The sequence below is a fragment of the Conger conger genome, chromosome 4 (genome assembly GCF_963514075.1).
Source record: "Conger conger chromosome 4, fConCon1.1, whole genome shotgun sequence".
Taxonomy (NCBI): domain Eukaryota; kingdom Metazoa; phylum Chordata; class Actinopteri; order Anguilliformes; family Congridae; genus Conger; species Conger conger.
The window spans coordinates 14362603-14386020 of record NC_083763.1 but is presented as its reverse complement, the minus strand read 5'-3'; the positions used below and the strand labels follow the sequence as shown (position 1 = coordinate 14386020).

Here is a 23418-nt window from a genome sequence, read left to right as displayed (position 1 = left end):
CACACCGTCATGGAAACGAGACATTCTAATACCGGAGACGGAAGCTTTTAGAAGTCCATTAGGCCCAGAATGCACACTGACCGGTAAAGAGGGGGGGGGGTTATGGGTAACGCAGTTCAGAGTACAAGGTTTGAAGTCCATGCTTACCCACAGAGACTTTTTGTCTCAAACATTTATCAATAACGCAGAGGTACAAAGGAGCGGAAGAAGCTTTGATTCCCCCCCCCCTTGTTCCTCAGAGGTAATTAGGTTTCCATTTTGTTTTCCGTCATAGCCTTTCTCCCCTCTTCACTTTTCTTGGGCTTGTCCATTTCGGCGTCACAAGGAGATCTCTACTGATCAGTGAAGCGAGACGGAGAGAGAGGTGGAGCGCATGCAGAAGAGAGAGAGGAAGAGCAGAGAAGAGTGAGAGAGATGGAGAGCATGCAGAGGAGAGAGAGATGGAGAGAGAGGAGAGAGGGAGATGTAGAGGGGGGGACAGACAGAAAGTGAGGGAGAGAATGAACAATAGAGAAAGAGAGGGAGAGAGGAAAGAGAAAGAGGGAGAGAGGAGAGAGAGGAAGAGAGAGGAGACCCTCGCTCTGCTCTAACTGGCTTTGTAAGCACTTTCCCTTTCTTCCTCGCCAGGGATATTTCCACAGCGATCGATGGGAATATCGATGGGACAGGGAACGGGCCTGCATTAAAGCAGCACCGAGAGGCATTGCTGTAGAGGCCTACAAACGGAGCCGTTATTCCGCTGTTTATGCACGAGAGAGCTCTGCGTGTGCGTGTTTGTGTGTGCGTGTCCGCTTTGTACATCCTGATCCTGTATTGTACACCTGTGTGCAGTGCTTTATTTGTATGTCCTGTCAACCGTGTGGTTTTACGAAGCAAAATCAATCTCTATCCAGTTTTACATGTCCGTTCTCCAGCACCTCTCATGAGCTTTACCAAGAACAAGCCGTTTCAGTGACTGTTTTGAAGCTTCATTAATATCAATGAATGAACCTGTGCTTATTGGCTGGCTAGCTCCACAACAAACTTAACCGCGTCTGTGCCAAGCGCTCGGATTGGTTCAGCTACAAGGTTGGCCGTGCTGAAGGCGGACATAAGCAAATGAGCGTATAGTTGTGATGTCATAAAGTTACGGAAGTCTAAACAGCTGGTTTAAATACACAAAGGGATTGTGTGGATTATTTGGGGGACTGTGCGTTTTGATACTTTCACAGTGTTTTTATAGCACCCTCAACTTTTTAATCCAAATAGCGAGTTAAATGTCATTTTCCACAATATGAGACCTTTAGCTCCCCATTGCAAAGCCTCATATCAGTTGTAACAGTTGTGCCCCATGTATGCCAGGTTTCGCTTGCTTCACTGAATCAGTGAAGGTTGTTGAAAATGTGTTTTAAGTTCTACCATTTTCTTCCTTACTTACTTTCACGAAATGCCGGTGTGCCTCACTACCATTCTCCCGCTCTTGTCTTTAAAAAAAATAAAGCATCAGTTCATCTGGATCATTAGAGGTCCTGGGATGAGGACAAAATAAGTTTATTCATCTTAGCATCCATAGCGGTTTCTGATAGAATGTTGTCTTACGAGACAACAGCGAGAGAGAAGCTTCATCTAGTTAAGCGCTGCACCCGGCCTCCAGAACCACAAACAAACAAACACGACACACTGCCTGCAAACAAACCAACACGACACACTGCCTGCAAACAAACAAACACAACAAACTGCCAGCAAACAAACTAACATTACACACTGCCAGCAAACAATAAACATGACACACTGCCAGCAACAGACAATAAACAACACACTGCCTGCAAACAGGCAATAAACACGACACACTGCCTGCAAACAGACAATAAACACCACACACTGCCTGCAAACAGACAATAAACAACACTCTGCCTGTAAACAGGCAATAAACACGACACACTGCCTGCAAACAAACCAACACCACACACTGCCTGCAAACAAACAAACACAACACACCGCCAGCAAACAAACTAACATGACACACTGCCAGCAAACAATAAACATGACACACTGCCAGCAACAGACAATAAACAACACACTGCCTGCAAACAGGCAATAAACACGACACACTGCCTGCAAACAGACAACAAACACCACACACTGCCTGCAAACAAACAAACACGACACACTGCCAGCAAACGGACAATAAACACAACACACTGCCTGCAAACACAAAATATACACGACACACTGCCAGCAAACAGACAATAAACAACACACTGCCTGCAAACAGGCAATAAACACGACACACTGCCTGCAAACAGACAACAAACACCACACACTGCCTGCAAACAAACAAACACGACACACTGCCAGCAAACGGACAATAAACACAACACACTGCCTGCAAACACAAAATATACACGACACACTGCCAGCAAACAGACAATAAACAACACACTGCCTGCAAACAAACAAACACGACACACTGCCAGCAAACAGACAATAAACACAACACACTGCCTGCAAAAAGAGCTGGAAACATTCCTTCACATGAGAAAGAGGCACGAACAGAGATTAAATGGAGAGATATGAAAGAACCAGGAGGAGAACAGAGGAGAGAGGGGGTGAGGTCTTACCTTGGGCCAGTCTCTCCAACCTCTTCCCATGCTCTGGGGGGATGGCATACCTGCAGAGAGAGGGAGAAACTTACGTCAGTACTGAGTACTGAGTACTGTACTTAAGCTATAACCACACTTAAATCAGTACTGAGCCTTAAGCTATAACCACACTTAAATCAGTACTGAGCCTTAAGCTATAACCACACTTAAATCAGTACTGAGCCTTTAGTTTGAACCAGACTTAAGCCTTAGTACCAGACTTAAATCAGTACTGAGCCTTTACCGAGTACCAGACTTAAATCAGCGCTAAAACTTGAGCAGCAACCTAGATTTAAGCCACAGATGACACACAAGTAGAAAAACTTGGTCAGAGCTAAGGTAAGTAAGACTTAAGTCAGAGTTGAGCCTCACGCAGATACCAAGGCTCCAGTCAATGCTGACAGTCAGAACATCCTTTGAGATACACTGCTAAGAATTTGTTTCAAACTCAACTCTGAGGCTCGGATCGACACAAGGAAGAGGAGGAGGAGGAGGAGAAAGGAAGAAGAGAAGGAATAAATGAGGCCTGTCAGAGAAAGGTGAAGACAGAGGAAGACAGGAGATGTAAAAATATCTGCGGTAGATGTGAGGGGAACTCCGTGTTACAACCCTGCCCAATTACTCTCTCAGACAGGGAGAGGGAGTGAATAACCACATCTCTACACTAGAATTATAAGTGGAATCCGCTGCCAGTTCCCCATCACAGACAAACACGCATCAAACACACACACACGCACACACACACACACACAGACACACGCGCGCGCGCTCGCTGTTCACACATACGCACAGAGGCACACACACACATCTCAGACTCACACACTCAAAACATATCCCTCCAAGGACTCCGAAAGACTTCAGCGACACTCCCCCAAGTTTCAACCAAATCTGAATGAAATGATTAAATAAGGGAACAAATCTGTTCCATCCTCTGAACAGCTGGGGATGTGATTCAGCTCGTTATTACCCTCATGATTATTAGCACAATTATTCCTTCCAGTTCAGAGAAAGCTTAACCCCCCGAAGACCCTGCGATGCAAATGCAAAGTCGGCATTCCCCCCTCCCTCCAGAGAAAGGAGTTTTACACACTCTGAATAAGAAGCTGCACTCCAGGCCTCAGGCCCCCTCTGCTGTCTTACACTGCCATCTGCTGGCTACTACAGGCACTGCAGGCAGAGGACGGTGTCTATTAACATGGGAGAGATTTCCCATACAGTTCTAGAGTCTAATCCACACAATTTGAAGGACACTCGCCCGAACGGCCAAGCGTTATGGACTACGTACAGGATTGGATTTTTAACTTAGCATTGTTTAGCAGTTTCGTCCAATTATAATTTTCTGGTAATGAATGCGGCTCAATATCTTTGAATCAATTTACGTGGGGAAACAAACGGCAAGAAATACAGTCGACCGTCTCCGGAAAAGATAGTCAGAAAAAAACAACACAAAGCGTTAAGTAATCCGACGAAGAGTGATTTGCGCTAGAAGGGAATGTTTTTCGCAATTAACGTCGGGTCTTGGCACAACTATACTTTTTTGCAGCTGTCAAAAACGTGTTCGGCTAATGAGCTCAGCACAGCTGGTGTTAACAACAAACACGTCTCCAAACTAACACCCCCTCCTCCTCCTCCTCCTCCTCCGCCACATTCACCTGTTGCTAACCTCCCAGCAAAACTCGATCGCGCTCCTGCAACGGTGCTGGGAAGGGGGATTGAACGGGGTCACTCGCAAGTACGAGAGCGTACATGGCGGACTCGAAGGGAAACAAATTTTACCGCGACTTTACTTCAGACACCGTAATGTCAGATCGTACGCGCAGGCAATGAAAACCAGCTCCGCAAATATAATTAGACAATCAGCGCGTCATCTTCCATTAAGCCGTCGGCACCAGCTTCGCTCCGTTTCCATGGCAGCGGCACGTTCGGGGCCCAGGGGACGTTCCGTGATAAACGAGTGAAAAATACAGACGGGGCCGCGGGTTTTATATGGCCGCGGGTCTTAGGCCTTTGTGCGCCGCGGTCGTACCAGCTCTTATGGCTCTACGAGACCCTGGTGACATGTTTCTTTTTTTCTTCCCCAGATGCTATCTTAGCAAGAATGAGATAGCGAGAATGAGAGAGTGAGCGAATGAGAGTGAAAGAGAATGGGAGAGAGGGAAAGCGAGAGAGGGAAAGAGAAAGAGAGTGCTCTCTGTGATTCAGTCAAATTCACACATTGTGCCACCTTCCTAAGCCAGTCTCCATGTAGTGTTGAGAATGCTTGCGAGAGCAGAAAAGTGTTCAAGAATACTCAACAGGAGCCTGGTAACAAATTGAACACCTGCCTCCTCCACCCTCTCCTACACCGTCTCCTACACCGCCTCCCACGCCCATCTCCTACACCGCCTCCTACACCATCTCCTACACGCCCATCCCCTACACCGCCTCCCACACCCATCTCCTACACCGCCTCCCACACCCATCTCCAACACCGCCTCCTACACCATCTCCTACACGCCCATCACCTACACCGCCTCCCACACCCATCTCCAACACCGCCTCCTACACCATCTCCTACACGCCCATCACCTACACCGCCTCCCACGCCCATCTCCAACACCGCCTCCTACACCATCTCCTACACGCCCATCACCTACACCGTTTCCTACACCACCGCCTCCCACACCCATCTCCTACACCGCCTCCCACGCCCATCTCCTACACGCCCGTCTCCCACGCCCGTGTCCCACGCCCGTGTCCTACACCGCCTCCAATACCGCCTCCTATGCCCTCTCCTATGCCGCCTACGCCTCCTACTACAACCTCTCCTACACCTTCTACTACGCCCTCTCCTACGGCGTTTCAGTCTCCTACGCCCGTCTTCTACGCCACAGGAGCAGAACGAACCTGCAGGCCCACTCTGACATCACTCACACCCTTCACCGCTCGTGGGGTGACGAGAGCGGGGCAGAGCTCAGTTTCATAAATCACATCTATTTTTAATGATCCCGTCTTTCTGCGTAACCACACAAGAGATCTTGCTGTCCCAGTCCTTTCCCTTAACCACTAGGCTACAGGCCGCCCATGCGTGTGCAGAGCCGAAACGGAGGGGGCAGAGCAACGGCAAAAGAAAAAAAAAAAAAACTCATTCGAAGAACAAAGTAACAACTAATTATAACTATGGATTTCGTTTAAAAAGTAAATTCTTAGTAGGAGCCCAACTCATTTCTAGGAACTAAAACCGAGAGGATTAAAGAAAGGAAGAAAAGATTTGGGTCCAATTAAGATTATGAAACAGAAGGAACAGCTGAAGTCTAAACAGCCTGAAACCAAGCGGATAGCTACTGACGGGTGCAGAAGATCTTTATTTAAAGTATGCAGCTCTCTCAGGCTTTCCACAGGGGCCACTGCCTTCCCACGGGCAATAAGCGGTGTTGTGTCCGTGTGTGTGTGCGTGTCTATTATCCTCCATTAGTTTGTGCATTAAAACCATTCCTTTTAGTGAGGGCCCAAGTTAACGGTCATCAGGGACAACTAATGTTGCCGATGTGCACGCTATGCAAATATACTGGGGTGGGCTCCACAAAATTACTACTGTTACACCTAAGTGAAAAAATGCCATTAAAGCTGTAAGTACAAGTGCGCAAGTACGTCGATAAGGCCAGCCAACCCATGTGTGGACATTCAGAGCATGCTAAAACTTGAAGCGTACTACGGCATACTTTCGAACACTGAAAAAAGTATAGTTCAACTTTATGAAGTTATTCTGAAGTGCGCCACTTTTTCCACATTGGTGATGTCACTGCGGGGGGGGAGGGGTGACTGCTCAGCCCAGGCTCAGTCTACTAAACAGCTGGAAGGACACAAGCAGCAGGAGATGTAATTTTGTGCGCGAGGAGCCGTTGCAGATCGATACTAATGTGATGCGTGTTCCTCTCCTCGGGATGATAAAAGCTCCGGGCCCCCTGGTCCCGCCGAGGAGTCTGGGTAATGGTGAGGGCCAGCGTTCTTCTGACCGCGATGGGACAAGTTTTTTTTTTTGGGTAAGTCACTTTGGTCGTAATAAAGCTGATGGCCACTCGAGGCAATAAAAACCACGCCCAATCACTGCGGTCCATTCAAAGGCAAGGCAAGGTGTCCTTTGGAGTCCTTATGCAGTCACGCACGCAAAGCACAGCTCTGCTTCAGGTGAGTGGGGAAGCCACACGAAAGAACACAAAATGAACTGGAGCGAAATAACCGCCTCAAGTTGCTATGCCTCTCAACTACTCAAGTTGAAGTTTACATCCCTGTCTCTGACCACCAAATTCTAATCAGTTCATCCTTGGGTCCAAGTGGACGTTTGTGCCAAATTAGAAGAAATTTCCTCAAGGCGTTCCTTAAATATCACGTTTACGAGAATGACGTGAGGTCACAGTGACCTTGACCTTTGACCATCAAAATCGAATGATTTCTTCCATGAGTCCGACTGGAGGTTCATGCCGAATTTGAAGAAATTCTCTCCAGGCGTTCCTGAGATATTTCATTCACAAAATGGGACGGACAGACAACGAATGCACAATGGACGGACGGACGGACAACCCGAAAACATAATGCCTCTGGCCACGGCTGTCGCCGGCATGGAGGCACAAAAACAGGTGTCAGAACACTCCGCTCAGGAAACCTGCCTGGGCTCCAGGTGAATCTGTTCGGCATGTGGCCGAGTGCCATACACAAGGCTGGGAACCCAAACCTCCTGCCCTGGCCTTGAAAGCACAGCATTCTGCTACACAACCAAAAAAACATCAACAGCCAGAGGCCCACACGGACCAGACTAGGCTGCACAGACACTGTGGTGTGTGTATGTATGTGTGTGTGTGTGTGTGTGTGTGTGTGTTTGTTGGGGGGTAGAATGTCAATGGAAAAATGAATTAGGCTCCTGTCAGACAGTGCGCTCTGGGGCTCCGAGGTGGGAGAGACATTAGGTGGACTTTTAATTAAAATCGGCTGGACGTGTTATTCAGGGCCTGGCCGTGTTACTCAGGGCGAACTCGACAGGCGAGACATAGACACCCCCTCATCGGCACCATATCACGAGCGACTTTCTGTGACGCTGCAAAGGTGCAGTAAAGCACAGAATGCACTGGCAGGGCTCCTGGTGAATTCCAATAGGATTTCTGCATGCTTGCATGCTATCCTCGTTAGCATGACAATACTTTACTTGTTAGCATGTCGATGGTATCCTCATTAGCATGTTGATGCTTTACTTGTTAGCATGTCGATGGTATCCTTGATGCTTTACTCGCTAGAATGTTGATGGTAATCTCGTTAGCATGTCAATGGTATCCTTGTTAGCATGTCGATGCTTTACTCATTACACTGTGCGGCTGAGCGCAAAGCTGATTCATTCTTTAAGAAGGACTCGCACATCCACTCCTAGTCCAACATCCACTCAACAGCCCGATTCATACTTCCTTGCACAACCCTTGCAACAAGTGTTGTATGACAAAAATGACGCACTCTCAACTGAAAAAAGTGTCGCAGAACATTTTCTCAGTGTCGTGTACCTGCAGAATTTTGTAATGTCACAGACAGTCAAACTTTGTCGCACAGTGCTGATTGAACATTGAAGTTCATTCCCATGGATACACACTGGATGAACACTTGTTGAAAAGGTCGCACGACAAAGTATAAATCAGGCTTTACACAACACTCACCTCCTGCCTAAGGACCACAGTAGAGACTTACATCCCCCAGAAGCAAATCCAATCCTAATCTTACATCAACCAAAACACGATGCACGACCAGCGATCCGGCCAATTACACCGCAAATCCAGGGATTAGCACCCCTTCTCACCTCCTGCCTAAAGACCACACTAGAGATTTATAGCCCTCCGAAGCAAATCTAATCCTAATCTAACATCAGACAAAACCCAGGGCATAACCAGTGATCCGGTCAATTACACTGCAAAACCAGTGAATCGCCCAAATACACTACAACATCGGGGATTAGCGCCCCTTCCCTCTGCCCGTCTCCAGACCACACCGCAGGCTTACTTTCAGCAGAGCGTACAGCCCACAGAACTGCAGCCCAATCTGGCAGGATCTGACAGGAGATCTGGGAGGAGACGGGCGGTGTGTGTGTGTGTGTGATTTTGACGGGAGCGGAGTTGGAGGGGAATGAAGTTAATTTCACAGTGGCTGCACAGGGGGGCGAGGGACACGGGCGCCTTGCGTGGTTTAACATACTGTAATTACCAGAAAAGTGAAAACGACTCCATTTAAAAAAATAAAAAAGACGGACACGGAAAAAAAACATTTGCGTTAAACAGAGTTGAGGGGTGCACCCATGTGAGGAAATTCACTTTTAACGAGCGACAAGGAAGAGATTACCACTCGTGGCAGGAAATGGAGGTTTTAGGAAAAGTTGGTGGATGGGCGGGGGGTTACAAATACAGAAATAAAAAGATAAGTAGGGAGACAGTGAGTAAAAACAGTACATGGTTGATTCCTTCTTTTTAAAAAATATATGTTTCTTCGTTGTCAGATATCTTGATGGATCGTAAATGATTTTCTTGCAATATATGGCGTATCGCAGAATCACCCGTATCGTGACACAATCCTATCGTGGGAAAAGTATCATAATAGTGTCGTATCGCAAGTTACTCTGTGACTCCGACCCCTCGTGTGTGTGTTTGTGTGCACTTGTGAAGCCATAGTGTAAGTGTCTATTCATCTTTTATCTAACAGAACCACAGGCAGCCATTCCCCCCAAGGCAGGGAGCATCTGCAGAAGAGACTGAAATTTACTATTTAAAAAAACAGAGAGAAATATAAACAGAGAGAGAAAGGAAGATGGTGCGAGTGAGATGGTCATGCCTTCAAATCACGGCTTTGCTGGAACAAGGAAAAGTTTTTGTTAAAATTGGCTGGAAATTGCCAGACCAAACCATCACACCACTTTCACCATTCAGACCCTGTGATTTTTTTTAAATGTTAATCATACTTTTAAAATATTATAGCACCAATACTGCTGAACAGAGAAGAAGCCTTACAAAACAAACACAAATAAAATGGGAAAACCTCTCATGGAACGTGGGGGAAAAGTTGCATTTTGAGGACCGGGTGACTTGCCCAAATCTCTCAACTGAAAGAATTTAAAAAAGGACCCAAAAAAAACAGTATCTTTATTTTCTCCATTTTAAAGGCGGGATTCAATTTGCTGGTCCTTAAGCATGGAGACGCTTCCGGCTCCTTTCTGATTTCCCCCAATTTACTTTCAGCCGGTGCAATCACAACACATTTCCACACTTCAGCACAGGCCCTGTCTCCCGGAGATAAACCGCCGCTCCGATAAGCCCGGGGGGACGACAATAAAGGAAAGACTTTCTGCCAGAAAATTCAGCGCCGGCCCAGGTACGCCTCTACGTACAGACGGACGAAAACAGAGTGAGGTCTGACCGCTCAATTAGGATGTGTTACTACAACTCGGGAGGATCTACTCAGAAAACATTTGATTTGTAAACCTAGCTGCAAAAAAATACATTTTTACATAAGCTCTCATCCCAGCTTTACCTCACTGCTAACCAAGGCCATGGTCTTTTCTGCCTGCGTCCAGTGAAATTAAGTTCATACCCAAGGCACCAGGGGCCCTGTTCCACAAAGTAGGATTACTGAGTTAGCCGGATAACTGCACCGACTAAAACCCAGAATCCTCCCAAATCCGGAACATAGACTAAAAAAGTAAGGAGAGCTGTTCCGGGTTTTGTTCAGTGCAGTCATCCAGCTAACTCAGTAATCCTGCTTGATGATACACCCACCAGGCCTCTCCAGCTTACCCACAATGCTCCAGTTTGAATCATCCTGGTGGACAGTGTTTTCTGCTGGCTTCGGTGTGTTTCAGTTCTTGAAAATGAAACAAATCATTTTTCTGGTCTAAACTGGATATTGGTTAAAAGGAAACAATCACTGCCCACAGCCCACCACAATCATCTTCACTTCCTAGCCACATATACATTACATTACATTATTGCCATTTGACAGACGCTCTTATCCAGAGCGACGTACAGTTGATTTAGAGTAAGCAGGAGACAATCCTCCCCTGGAGCAATGCAGGGTTAAGGGCCTTGCTCAAGGGCCCAACGGCTGAACGGATCTCACTGTGGCTACACCGGGATTAGAACCACCGACCTTGCGTGTCCCAGTCATTTACCTTAACCACTACTCTACAGGCCGCCCCTGTCTTATATAGTTTTCACTATATGTGTGTGTGTGTATATATATATAGTTTTGAATTGTTCCCTCTAGTGGTGGGAGGGGTCACTGCAACAGTCAGTGCAGCGCAGCCACTGGCCACCTTTCTGGAGGACTGACAATCTGGCTCTTTGGCCGTGGGCCTCAGTCCACTGAACTCTTCACCAACTAACAAAGTGGGCAGAGTGGCACGTATTGCCATCGCAATTTCAGTGCATGTGCAAACAAGACAGTGAGAGAGTTTAAAATTGTGCTACGGACTTAATCAACAGTCGGTGATTGTTGGTCATCCGGTCTTGTTTCTACATGCATAAAGCATAAAGCATAAAGCAAAATGGCTCCTTTCTGACCAGAATGAAGTGTATCCATAGCAACCTTATCTACGGAGAGAAAAAAGGGAGTGGCTAAATAAACTGAGGAGAGGCACAGATCAGTGTACAAGCTGAAAGATAAAAATGAAGGTTTGACGACATGCACACCTCCCCCAGGACTCAGAGGAGGAGCGCCACCTGTTGCTCAGTTCTGGTAATGCAAGACACCTCAGCCCACTGCTGCTAATACCTCCAACTGATACAAATACAAACATGCACATGCACACACACAGAACATGCAACACACACCCAACACACACGCGAGTGCGTACACACACAACCTGCAACTTACACTCACACACACATATATATATATATACACACACACACACACACACACACACACACGTCCACACGTCCACACCCCCAACACATGCACAGGGGCATGCATGTGCACGCACCTTAAACAAAGGCACACACACACGCCAGGACACTCAATACATACGACATATATACACACACACACAGTGTTCACAGCCAATGGGGGTGGGCTTGGGAGAGGGTTCATTTCCTTGGGGCAGAATTGATTTCTGTTTACTGTTTGGTTTAAGGGGGATGGAGAACCCAAACATAGGCTTTTAATTGATCATTTATCCGTCCCCCTGTCAGTGTGGTCTGCGGCCGGCAGCTGGGGACTTTGGGGTGATTAATAGAGGGGTAGTGCCGGGCCTAATGAAATATCCAGCATGATAAAGCCACACTCTGACTGAACCGCTGCTCCTAATGAGATCACACACACGCCACCGAGTGAGGGATGATGGGAGAGCGACACCGAGATCAGCGCTCTCACCATTCAAACACACACACACACCACTTACACACACACACACACCACTTACTTACACACACACACACACACCACTTACACACACACACACACACACACACACCACTTACACACACACGCACACACACATAAACCACTTACACACACACACACCACTTACTTACACACACACACACACACACACCACTTACACACACACACACACACCACTTACACACACACACACACCACTTACACACACACACACACCACTTACTTACACACACATACACACACACCACTTACACACACACGCACACACACATAAACCACTTACACACACACACACCACTTGCACACACACACACACACATACACACACACACACACACAGAGCGAGGGATGATGGGAGAGCGAGACCAAGATCAGCGCTCTCACCATTTAAACACACACACACACACACACACACACACACACACCACTTACACACACACACACACACTTACACACACCGAGTGAGGGATCATGGGAGAGTGACACCGAGAACAGCATCCTCTCACTGTTTAAACACACACATCATTTAAAACAGACAGCACTCACACACACACACCTCCTAAACACACACCACTTAAAAATACACACCCATTTAAAAACATAAACGCACACCATTTAAAAACAATGCACGCACACCATTTAAACACACACGCCCCATTTAAACAGACACCACTTGCGCATGCCAGTTGCACACGGTTATGTACACACACAATTTAAACACACACCACTTAAAACCTTAACACATGAGCTGCCACAGCAGAAAGAAGAGTGATGAAGGAGAAGATTTGGAAAGCACACAGAGGCACAAGTGGGTGAGTGAGGGTCGAGAAACAATGACGGAGAACAACTGAATGAAACAGAGCAAGAGAGAGAAGATAGAGGCAGAGAGAGAGAGAGAGAGAGAGAGAGAGAGAGAGAGAAAGCGAGAGAGAGAAAGAGAGAGAGAGGCAGAGAGAGGCAGAGAGAGAGACATAAACAGAGAACACAAACAGGCAGAGTTCAGACCCTGTCCACGTACAGGCTCAGTGACCACACCTCGGCGACTGGGAAAGGTGGACATAAAGGGTCATGGCTGCCCAAAGATGAGTGTTTATGGGATCACTGAGAGGCAGAGAGAGATGCAATTCCTCCCACACGGTGAGAAATATATTGAGGTAAGAAAAAGTATGTTTCAGTAAATTTTCTAAACTTCGAAACAACTTTTCTGGCCTGAAAAATGAGAAACACAAATTATTTCAGGAGAAGGGCCAACAGCGCCACCTACTGGACACATTTCAGCCTGTCACAAGCTAAGGAACAGAGAATAGCAGCCACCAATACACTATAACCACTGTACTGACAGTGTAAAAGCTTATATGTACATTTAAACATAATCCCCAATCATAATTCACCATTTTAGTGCAAAACGAAATCCTTAGTTTCATTGTTTACACTACTTGCGTCTTCCCGCTTTCTATTGAAACTGTTTGCATAATGCTTTGGCAATATTTACTGTGTGCATTTCATGCCAATAATGTATACTGAATTTAAATGAACTAAGGGAGGGAGGGGGGGAGAGAGAGGGAGAGGGGGGGAGGGAGGGAGGGAGAGAGAGAGAGAGAGAGAGAGAGAGAGAGAAAGAGAGATCTGTATTAAGAATGGAGGGGGCATGATGTTATTGTGGCTACACCTAAGCACATTTGCTCATTCAGAATCCCCGACAACACAAGATCAGCCTGGAAGGTAAGACTGAAGACAGAAGCACACGATTCAGAACCAAAGACCTGCAACACAGGCCACCCACAGAGAAACAGGTCACCAGCTCAGCCTGGCCTGTGTGCCAATGAGCTACTGTAACAAGCTAGCGACCTGCTAGCGCTTATTTAAAAGAACAAAAAACATGGTTCCTTTTCTCCGTTTCATTTATCATACCTTCACGGATTGCTAGAATACATCCCAATGACAGCAGGCAAGAAGAAAGGCATGGTTCGTTAAAGACACGCTGAAACGGAAGAGAGGGATGATGGGAGAGCGACACCGAGATCAGCACTCTCACCGTTTAAACACACACACACACACACACACACACACACATACACATACACATACACATACACACACACCACCGAGTGAGGGATGATGGGAGAGTTAGATACGACGTATACACGACGGAAACGGATCTTTTGAGGGAATTTCTGAAAGGCGGGGAGTCCATTTGACTGAAGGATAGTGATTGAAGGGAAGCGGAAAATTGACAGACATTCTTGACAGTCTTTCCAGGAAGTGGATGGGGGGCAAACGCGCTTAAATAACGCCTGAAACATACACTCCCGATGCTTTAAAGAAAACTCCCCTCGAACTTTAATCAATAAACACCAATAATAATACGTGTAAATTAATTCATCAATAGCAGGCAGGGAAATGCTGAAAAGTTTGACAGTATCGATTCTGGCAGTGACAGAGGAGACGGTTTTAATCCCGGTAATCTTGTCGCGGGAGTGCGGAGGCATGCGCTCGTTCCTCGCGTTTAAACAGCTGACTGTGCCGCCTCGCGCCCCGTCATGCAAGTTGCTTTGGATAAACGTGTCAGCTAAATAACGAAGTGTAGTTCCCGCACTATCCGCGCCCATTCTAACATAAACATATTATTTCGAAAATAAAGCATTCAAAATACTTTAACTCTTTTAAGATGCGGGCCAAATGTGACGCATAATCTGATTAACCAAAACGGACAACCGTGACACAATTTTTCCTCTGAAAAGAAAAGACGTTCCCCCACATGGTTTCAGTAATCACGAGTAATTTTACGGTATGCTAATGGTTTAAAGTATCTGATTCCTACACAGTACGTAGGAGGGAAAAGGCCACAGGGGATTGGAGACGTTGGTTGAGATCGGAATAGGAGGAATTCACAGTCACTGGTCAATTCAGACAGAGGCAGAAATAGGGATAAACATGCCTCTATGATTGAATGTTGTCGTCATACCTCACTGCGTAGCTGTGGGCTCCAGGTACATCTACGATTCTCTTTGAAATACACGCGCACACACACAGCACTTCAGTCAGCTCGAGCGCGTATAATCTCTCCGGAGGAAAAACTCTGCTGAGAGGTTGGACTGGTTTAATCATGAACATGGCAGTTTATTTGGAAATACTGCCCTCAAATGGCTACCGATAAACCTACAACACCTAAACCGCCACCACATGAGCTGCTTCCTAAAACTGGAAAAAATGCATCCTCCAGACAGGAGAAGGAGATGACGGGAGGAAAGAAGGATACATTATTTTTACATACCCATGCACACACATACCCACAGACTCACACACCCATAGCCCCCTATACCAGTATTCCTTTCGAATAGAGTAGGTTGTCCTTCGCATTTACATTACATTACATGGCATTTAGCAGATGCTCTTATCCAGAGCGATGTACAACGAAGTGCAGATGAAACAAGTATAACTGCGAAGAGGACCTGAGAGGACAGTACAGTTCTGAGTCCTAGTGTAAAAATACAGATAATCAGAACCCTTGAAGGGTACAATCAACTTCCACAACTCTTGCCCACATAGTAAAATAAATTCAAACCTGAGGCACTCAGAAGAGGGCAGGTACAGGGCCAGTACCGATGGGACGTGGGAGATGGGTTAGGAAAGGTGAGGTATTAGAAATGGGGTATTAGAACAGGTGAGGTTTGGGGCCGAAACAGGAGGGACAACATCACACTTAGAGACAACCTGTCTGTAAGTGCAGCCATTGCAAGAACAAGGACGGGTTAATTCGCTCGTTTTCATGCAGAATGACCACAGTCTCAGTCAGACAGGAGGGACTGACTGCATGTAATGTAGCCACAAAGACGGGTTAATTCGCTCGTTTTCATGCGGAATGACCGCAGTCTCAGTCAGACAGGTGGGACTGACTGCATGTAATGTAGCCACAAAGACGGGTTAATTCGCTCGTTTTCATGCGGAGTGACCGCAGTCTCAGTCAGACGGGAGGCACTGACCAGGACTTGGGCTCTCCGAAGTGCAGGTAGTTGATGCTGTAGAGGTCCATGTCCTCGGTGTGCCAGGCGAAGGTGGTCTTCCACATGCCGAAGTAGAGGTAGGGCGTGTTGACTCCCTCGATCACGATGCCGCACTCCTGCTCCACCATGTCCAGCAGCGTGTTGAGCCGGCCGATGTTCCACTCCCCGATGTCCTGGACACGGACAGACAATCGTTTATGTTTATTATTCATAATCATGAGCTCCATTATCATGAAAATCTGTAGGAAACGTTTGAGCCTTTGTCTTTATTTTGCCATATTCTGCTGTTACTGCAGCAGCAGAAGTAGCACATAAAGCATCCGCGCTACTCATATCAGAAACTTTATCTTTATTACCTTTGGCAAAGAAGTGTATAAGAGACGAGCAAAAGCACAGTCGCTAAATTGCTAGTGCGTGAACATCATCGTGAAATTGTAATTATGTACGATTTATGTTTATGATCTCCATTATCGTAAAAATCCGTGCGCTAAGTTTCGTGCCTTTGTCTTTTTCTTGAAATAGTACACCGGGTGTATCGGTGCAATGTGAAGGCACACAAATGCTTCATGAGTGTCTAGATGTACAAGAAATAATGAGTCAAGTTCTTGTGACCAAAATGTTTGTTTGCCTTGATAATAAATCAATATTTTCTTAAAGTCTCTTTAACTCAGATTTATTCTATTGTTATGCCAGAGCACGGTGCTCATATTTACTATATCTCCATTGTCATCATATCTAGGATTGGTATTGCATGGAGACCTAACATTTGTTTTGAACACCAATGGATTGCCATTTGGTCTTTTAAACATAAAACTGAAACTGAAATAGCATGGCTATAAAGGTGTATTTTTATGCTCAGAACATCTGTGTGTTTGGACTTCTCTGAATGTTTTATAGGAGGAAAGAAATGCAAAATTTCACATCTTCCTTAACTTGAATTTCCCTTCCAAACAAGTGAGCTGAGAGAATTGATCAAATGACTACAAGACCAGGAACTTTCACAGCAGACAGAGCAGACTAAAATCACTAGATGGCGCCAAAACCATACTACTTATTCAGTGAAACTGACCTATTTTTTCTTAGTGAACTTGCTAACAAAAGAATACTAAGTGAACAACCAGTCAAAATGTGACCAGAGGAGTCTTTCAAAACATTTTTAGGGAAGCTTGTAAATATTGAAATGAGGCCTAATATAATCCAGGAGCGTTATTTCCCTGCCAAATACTGAACTCAAACACGAGCAGCCAGTTCCACTCCATTCCCCGCTGTCACAGAAAAGCCACAGCTCACTTCCTCAGCGCTCAGACCAGCAGCTGTCAGTCACAGAAGCCCCACCCACCGCTCGCACGACATCACCGAGCCCCACCCACTCACCGGGTCGTAGAGCGAGCCGCTGATGTCGGCTCCGTATATGGGCGACACGAAGGTCAGGTTCTTCCAGTACTTCCTTTCCAGGTCGTCAAAGTCTTTGTGTGGAGGAGTGCAGTACCTACAGAGAGGGGAGGGGGAGAGGGAGAGAGAGGGGGAGAGAGAGAGAGAGAGAGAGAGCGAGAGAGAGAGAGAGGCCTATTCATTACAACTGGCCACTTTGAAAGTTGCAGAAACATGTTCAGCTCAGTGTCAACTGTAACTAGGTGCTGGTCCTACAAACAGTATTCATTATTTCTATGATTTTTTTACGTCCATTCCAAAAGCCTGTTTCATTTACGTCTTGTGTGACTAGTGACTACATCGGTTTCAATTCATTTAGGGGGGGATGAAAGTTTGTAATATTTTCTCTTTACACCATAAAATTTGTCCTTAATTAAATGAACCAGTTAAAGTGAACAAAAGAGCATACCTCAGCCTAACCCCACCACCGAGTCTCTTGACCCATGTATTTCACCCATGTTATACATCCCAGAGTGCAACCCATTAATGCGGCCGGATATTCACCGAGGCATTTCAATTGCTCAAGGGTAGACTAACATTGTGGGGAACTGAACCTGCAGCACCTGCTGTGGGCACAGATCCCTAACCGTCACGGCTGTGCCCCGTCTCACGCTGGGTAGGCCCCGCTCACAGCCAGACACCTGCCTTCACTGTCAGTGAGTCAGTAGCAGCTCAGTCCCCAAACACACACAACCAAAAAACAGGGCCTCTCGATTGGCCGTCCGTGAAATTACCCACAAACCTCCCTTTCCCTTCACATATACTATTATCCTTATGAAACTGATTCGGCCTTTACAAAAAATTTAGAAGGCGGACAGGATTTTACAGAGTCAAAAGAAGGAATGAAGAATGAGCAACTTCGTCATAATATGTTTAAGTGTTTTTAAAACAAAAAATCTATTACAAAGAGACTAAAGTGCACTGAAGCAGGTCCTGGGTTAGAAAGCAAGCCACGGATGTGCATCTTGTTTCTGACGTGCAGGATCTCTGCTGCAGCTCAGGAGACCGTGACTACACACGCCGCAGACCTGACAGATGGCAACAATGGGCGATCGGCACAAGATGGCCGCCCTCCAGGCCAGACCTCCACTCCCTACATGAGGATCATGCCCAGAGACCGGCTTTCACCGCTGATCCAACTGCATGGAGATCTACTGCCTCCTCTCTATCAGACCTCTCTCTTCAGAAGCCACAAAAGGAAAAAAGTGACTTGGCGCTACTACACGTGCCCCTAGATAATCTTTTTTGAAACTTATTTACAAGCAGAAATCTGATGAAACTACTGCAGGTTGCAGTTTGCATTTGTGCCAACGTACACAGTAAGGCATGGCCATATTGATATATGCCCCAGAATTTCCACATGGTTAATCTCTGGTCAAAAGCCTACTTGCGTTAATGATTTCTGTGTACTTTAAAGGGTAAATCTGCTTCCAGTCAGCAACTCACAGAACCACGCTGCCAATTCTCTTGTTGACAGTCGTGGCTAAAATCGATATATTGATAAATACATAAGATCAAAAATATGTGATTAGAATGTTCTTACACTAACTGCGCATTCTAATGCTGATGTAACAATCACTACTGGTGACTGAAAGCAATGGAGTTCTAGAACATTGACTACCAACCAAACATTCCAAAATGATTTTATTCTATTGAATTCTATTCAGACCTGGGACAAATACGTAATTGTTTTGGATTCAAATACATTTCCATTGCTTTAATGAGCTTGTCTCATGTATTGGAACCTAAGTAATACTCTCAACAAGTACAAATCCCAACTTCTGGTCCTCGTGGTTGACTCAACAAGCCAGGATGAATCGAGCACAGAAAAGTATTCGAATCCAAAACAATTACGTGACAGGTCTGACTCTATCGTGTCCCCCAGCTGGTGGGTACGTACTTCTTGCTGTTGGCGAGCTTGCGGTACTCCCCCACAGTTATGGGCTTCTTCTGGATGTTGTACTGGGTGAAGAGGCCGGACTGGCCTGTCACCACCTGCATGATGGGAGCTGGGATCACCATCTCCTCGATGGTGTCGTACGATCGCCGCGGTTTCCACTCCTTTGGCGGGATCACCTGGTCGACAGGGTGGACAGGCACAGAGAGGGAGGGAGTGTGCATGGCTGTCTCATTCTCTGCCCTCTTCTTCTACTCTTAAGTGCACAACTCCAGTCCTCCAGTGGAGGACCACTTTGTGCATATGCAGCTTCATTTTTTAAACAGCAATTTACCCCAGTGCTGGTTCACTCCCATATCAAACCCACAGCAAAACTGTGCCAAAGAAACTGCCACAGATGACTTCCAGTATCTCAGAACAGATCAGCCCTCATTGTGGGTGTCTGTTTAAAGTCAGTGATCTGTGAACGGTACTCTATTGTCACAGTTGGTGGATTTACATTTGGGAGGATTGTTCTGAAATTTAGAGACTGGTGGTGCAGTATGTCTAAGGTGGTTAGGAAATTGAACACATCACCAATCTGTCAATCAGTCAGCCAGTCAGTCAGACAGTCAGTAAATCAGTGAGTAAGGCAGTCAATGAATCAATGAGTGAGTCAGTGAATCAGTCAGTGAGTGAGTTAGTGAGTCGATTGGTGAATCAGAGTGAGTGAGTCAGTCAGCGAATCAGTGAGTGTTAGTGAGTCGATTGGTGAATCAGAGTGAATCAGTCAGTCAGTGAATCAGTGAGTGAGTTAGTGAGTCAATTGGTGAATCAGAGTGAGTCAGTCAGTGAATCAGTGAGTGAGTTAGTGAGTCGATTAGTGAATCAGAGTGAGTCAGTGAGTGAATCAGTGAGTGAGTTAGTGAGTCGATTGGTGAATCAGAGTGAGTTAGTCCGTGAGTGAATCAGTGAGTGAGTTAGTGAGTCGATTGGTGAATCAGAGTGTCAGTCAGTCAGTGAATCAGTGAGTGAGTTAGAGTCGATTGGTGAATCAGAGTGAGTCAGTCAGTCAGTGAATCAGTGAGTGAGTTAGTGAGTCGATTGGTGAATCAGAGTGAGTCAGTCAGTGAATCAGTGAGTGAGTTAGTGAGTCGATTAGTGAATCAGAGTGAGTGAGTCAGTCAGTGAATCAGTGAGTGAGTTAGTGAGTCGATTGCTGAATCAGAGTGAGCGAGCGAGTGTCTGTACCTTTGCCAGGCCGGCTCGATGGGCGCCCTGGGTCTCGATGTAGGTGATGTACTTGGCGAAGTCCTGGAACTCCTCCATGGTGGGCCGGAAGGTCATGATCTTACAGCCCGGGTTCTGGGCCATCGGGCTTTCCACAGACATGGCGGCAGGGGTCGCTGCAGAGGAGGAGAGGAGAGCCTGGCTAGAGCATCGAGCAACACAAACCAGTGGCGTAAAAAGCCACCATTTTAAAACTCAGCTCTCTACTGCCCTCTAGAGGAGGAAGAGCTGAAGCATCGAGCAACATAAACCTGCACAGCAGGGCCATAGACCAAGTGCCTGTTATGTCACGCAGTGTATCCATGGGCTTGTGAGAATCGTTTTGAAACCCTGGAAGTTTACCAGCACCGCCATTTTGCAGACTGCGAGCGAGATCAATGAGATCTGTCCCTTATTCATCCACAAAGCATTGCGGTACTGTCCTAAAAACATGATAAAGAAAATCGGCACATGGGGAGGCAGAAAACAGACTTCAACTACATTTTCTTGTGAGAAAAAAATTATAGACTTTGCATTTTTCCCGCAACTGAATCATTGACTTTACACTGAAAACGGGTCTGAATGACCAACACAGGAGCCAACCGCATGGGCACTAGTGAGCACTGTGCCTTACAGTCTCTCAGCATGACCAGGAAATGAGCCTCAAAAAAGAAGCACCGTTTTGGCCGTTTGGTTTCAACACAAACCAGCTGAGCAGGATTCACCACAAAGATCCAACAAGCTCTTTACTGCCCTCTAGAAAAGGACCTTAAAGTGAAAGTAACATGGTGATTGACAAGGAGCAACTTTTTTTTGGCTGTCAGTCAGAAGTGAATTTTACACAGTACATGTTATTTAGCAGATACTTGAATGCAAAGTGATGTACAGTTGATTAGACTAAGCAGGAGACAATTCCCCTGGACCAATGTGGGGTAAAGGGCCTTGCTCAAGGGCCCAACAGCTGGGCAGATCTTATTGTGGGCACATCGTGGATCGAAACAGAGACAAATACCTTAAGCACTACGCTACAGGCTGCCCCAAAGCATGTGTGCATAAAGACAGGCTTCTGCGTGTTAGTCCTCCTACACTCGTTATCAAAACAGGCACACGTCACATCAAAAGGAATTTGTATTAGTTTACAAGGATTAACATTTTGCTGCTATTGTTATTAACGTTTATATGCAGAAGGCCTTTGGCATTCCAACCTGTCACATGCTCCTTGTAGGAGCAAGGTGCAAGGAGCTAGGAAGGATTTGTGTGCAAGGAAAGACAAGCGCATCCTTTGCAGAAGTATTTATTCAGGGTTGACATAAATGATCGAACCGCAAATCCACCTCGGCCCTTCTGGCACGTCTGAAAGTGACGAGGCTCCAAACTGACGCTCGACGTCTGCCTAATACACGTTTCCTCCATTCCTCCGTCCTCGTGTCCTTTCCTCGCTTCCTTTCCTTGCCTCCTCCGATGGGTGGAGCTAGGAGCGAGGACAGGAGGCTAGGAAAGAACGCAAGGAGGTATAAAATAAGCGACTGGAAAGAGCCCATTGAGATTGGTGTTAATCTGCTGAAATGTTTAAGACCACACCCAGGTCAAGACTACCGTTCAGTTCACCAGTTTCGCTCTCAGCCATCCAGACGTGACCTTCTGAGGAGAACCGGTCCTGCAGAGTCTCTCTCCCTCACTCAGGCCCGTAGTCTCAGGGGCTGGAAGACCACGTGAAGGAGAGAATTCCTAAAACTGCACCCTTTCGACCACCTGCTGAGCCTCAAACCCAGACACGCTCCACCAAGGGAGGAAAGAACAGGGTGAAAGTGTCAATTGGCCCTTTTCCACTGACGTACCAATGCCGTGAAACTGTGGTCACAGGTTGAGGATGCGGTTTCATCGCCGGCAGAAGCGTATTGTGAATAGTTCTCAGAACAACATGTCGCTAACCTTCCAGAGAAGTACCAAAAAAGGAACTACGGGGAAAGGCTAGCCTTTCTTTCAATCGCGGACTGATCGAACACAAACATCCTGCGAATCAAGGCAAACCAAGCGCCATTTTTGAAATACCCAATGGTAATTAAATGAAATAAATGAATTTAGAACAGCCTAACTCTGGCTTGAGTCATTCATTGGGTTTAAACATGGAGGGCCAGTGTAGAACTTTGAATGCAGGACTGTTGCTTCGAAACAACCGAAGGCTGAAGCTTTATGGTTGTCGCACTGCTCAAATTTTAAATAATTAAACTTCTGGATTCAGGTTGTTATTTCAAGCTTAAGATCCATAAATAAGAGCTGATGAGCAATCCTGTGTTTCAGTTTCACTTCTGTTCAAGCAAAGCCTGTTTTGCCCCAACACGGCAGACTGTGGGAACTTTAACCACGCGGATAATCTTGTTCTTGCTGGCAGACTGAAAAGTTTTGTGAACTTTTCAATCACAGCCCATTTTGTTCCCAGCTTGTTCTTTAAAAAATTAGAATGTTGTAAATGTCAAGAATGTATAGATAATATGAGGGTCTCATTTTCAGGTTGGAATACATGATCGAGTCGTGTCATGAAGAAACTAGGAATACCTTTTTTTTTTTTTTAAACACTACAGGTCTTTGCTACAAATGAAAATATAAGCAGTCATTTTACCAAGAGTCAATAAGGGCCAACAGCATTACCTTCTTTAGCCTTTGTACCCTTCTTACTCCCACTAGTGGACATAACATACATAGCAGGAAGCACCTAAAAGTATTTCATGGCAATGCAATCATTTTTTATAAATAATCTTTTGATCCTGCTGACAGCAACTGCTTTAAGTGCTATCTTTCCACCATTAGCCTCCGT

At 46.1% G+C, this 23418-nt stretch overlaps 1 protein-coding gene across 7 annotated transcripts in view; it reads right to left on the bottom strand.

The window, feature by feature from the left end:
* kdm4b (lysine (K)-specific demethylase 4B) overlaps positions 1–23418 on the bottom strand; it is an 80265-nt gene that overhangs the window by 46731 nt on the left and 10116 nt on the right. For 6 of the 7 annotated variants that reach the window (XM_061238895.1, XM_061238896.1, XM_061238893.1 and 3 more), the window contains exons 2-6: positions 20586–20740; positions 19359–19534; positions 17402–17516; positions 16007–16200; positions 2601–2650 (exon numbers count right to left, since the gene is read on the bottom strand). In XM_061238895.1, the coding sequence (XP_061094879.1) occupies positions 2601–2650; positions 16007–16200; positions 17402–17516; positions 19359–19534; positions 20586–20726 (676 nt within the window). In that variant the 5' untranslated portion in view covers positions 20727–20740. Of the gene's footprint in view, positions 1–2600; positions 2651–16006; positions 16201–17401; positions 17517–19358; positions 19535–20585; positions 20741–20875; positions 21018–23418 lie in introns of those variants that run through there. The other variant, XM_061238897.1, reaches the window with a different exon arrangement.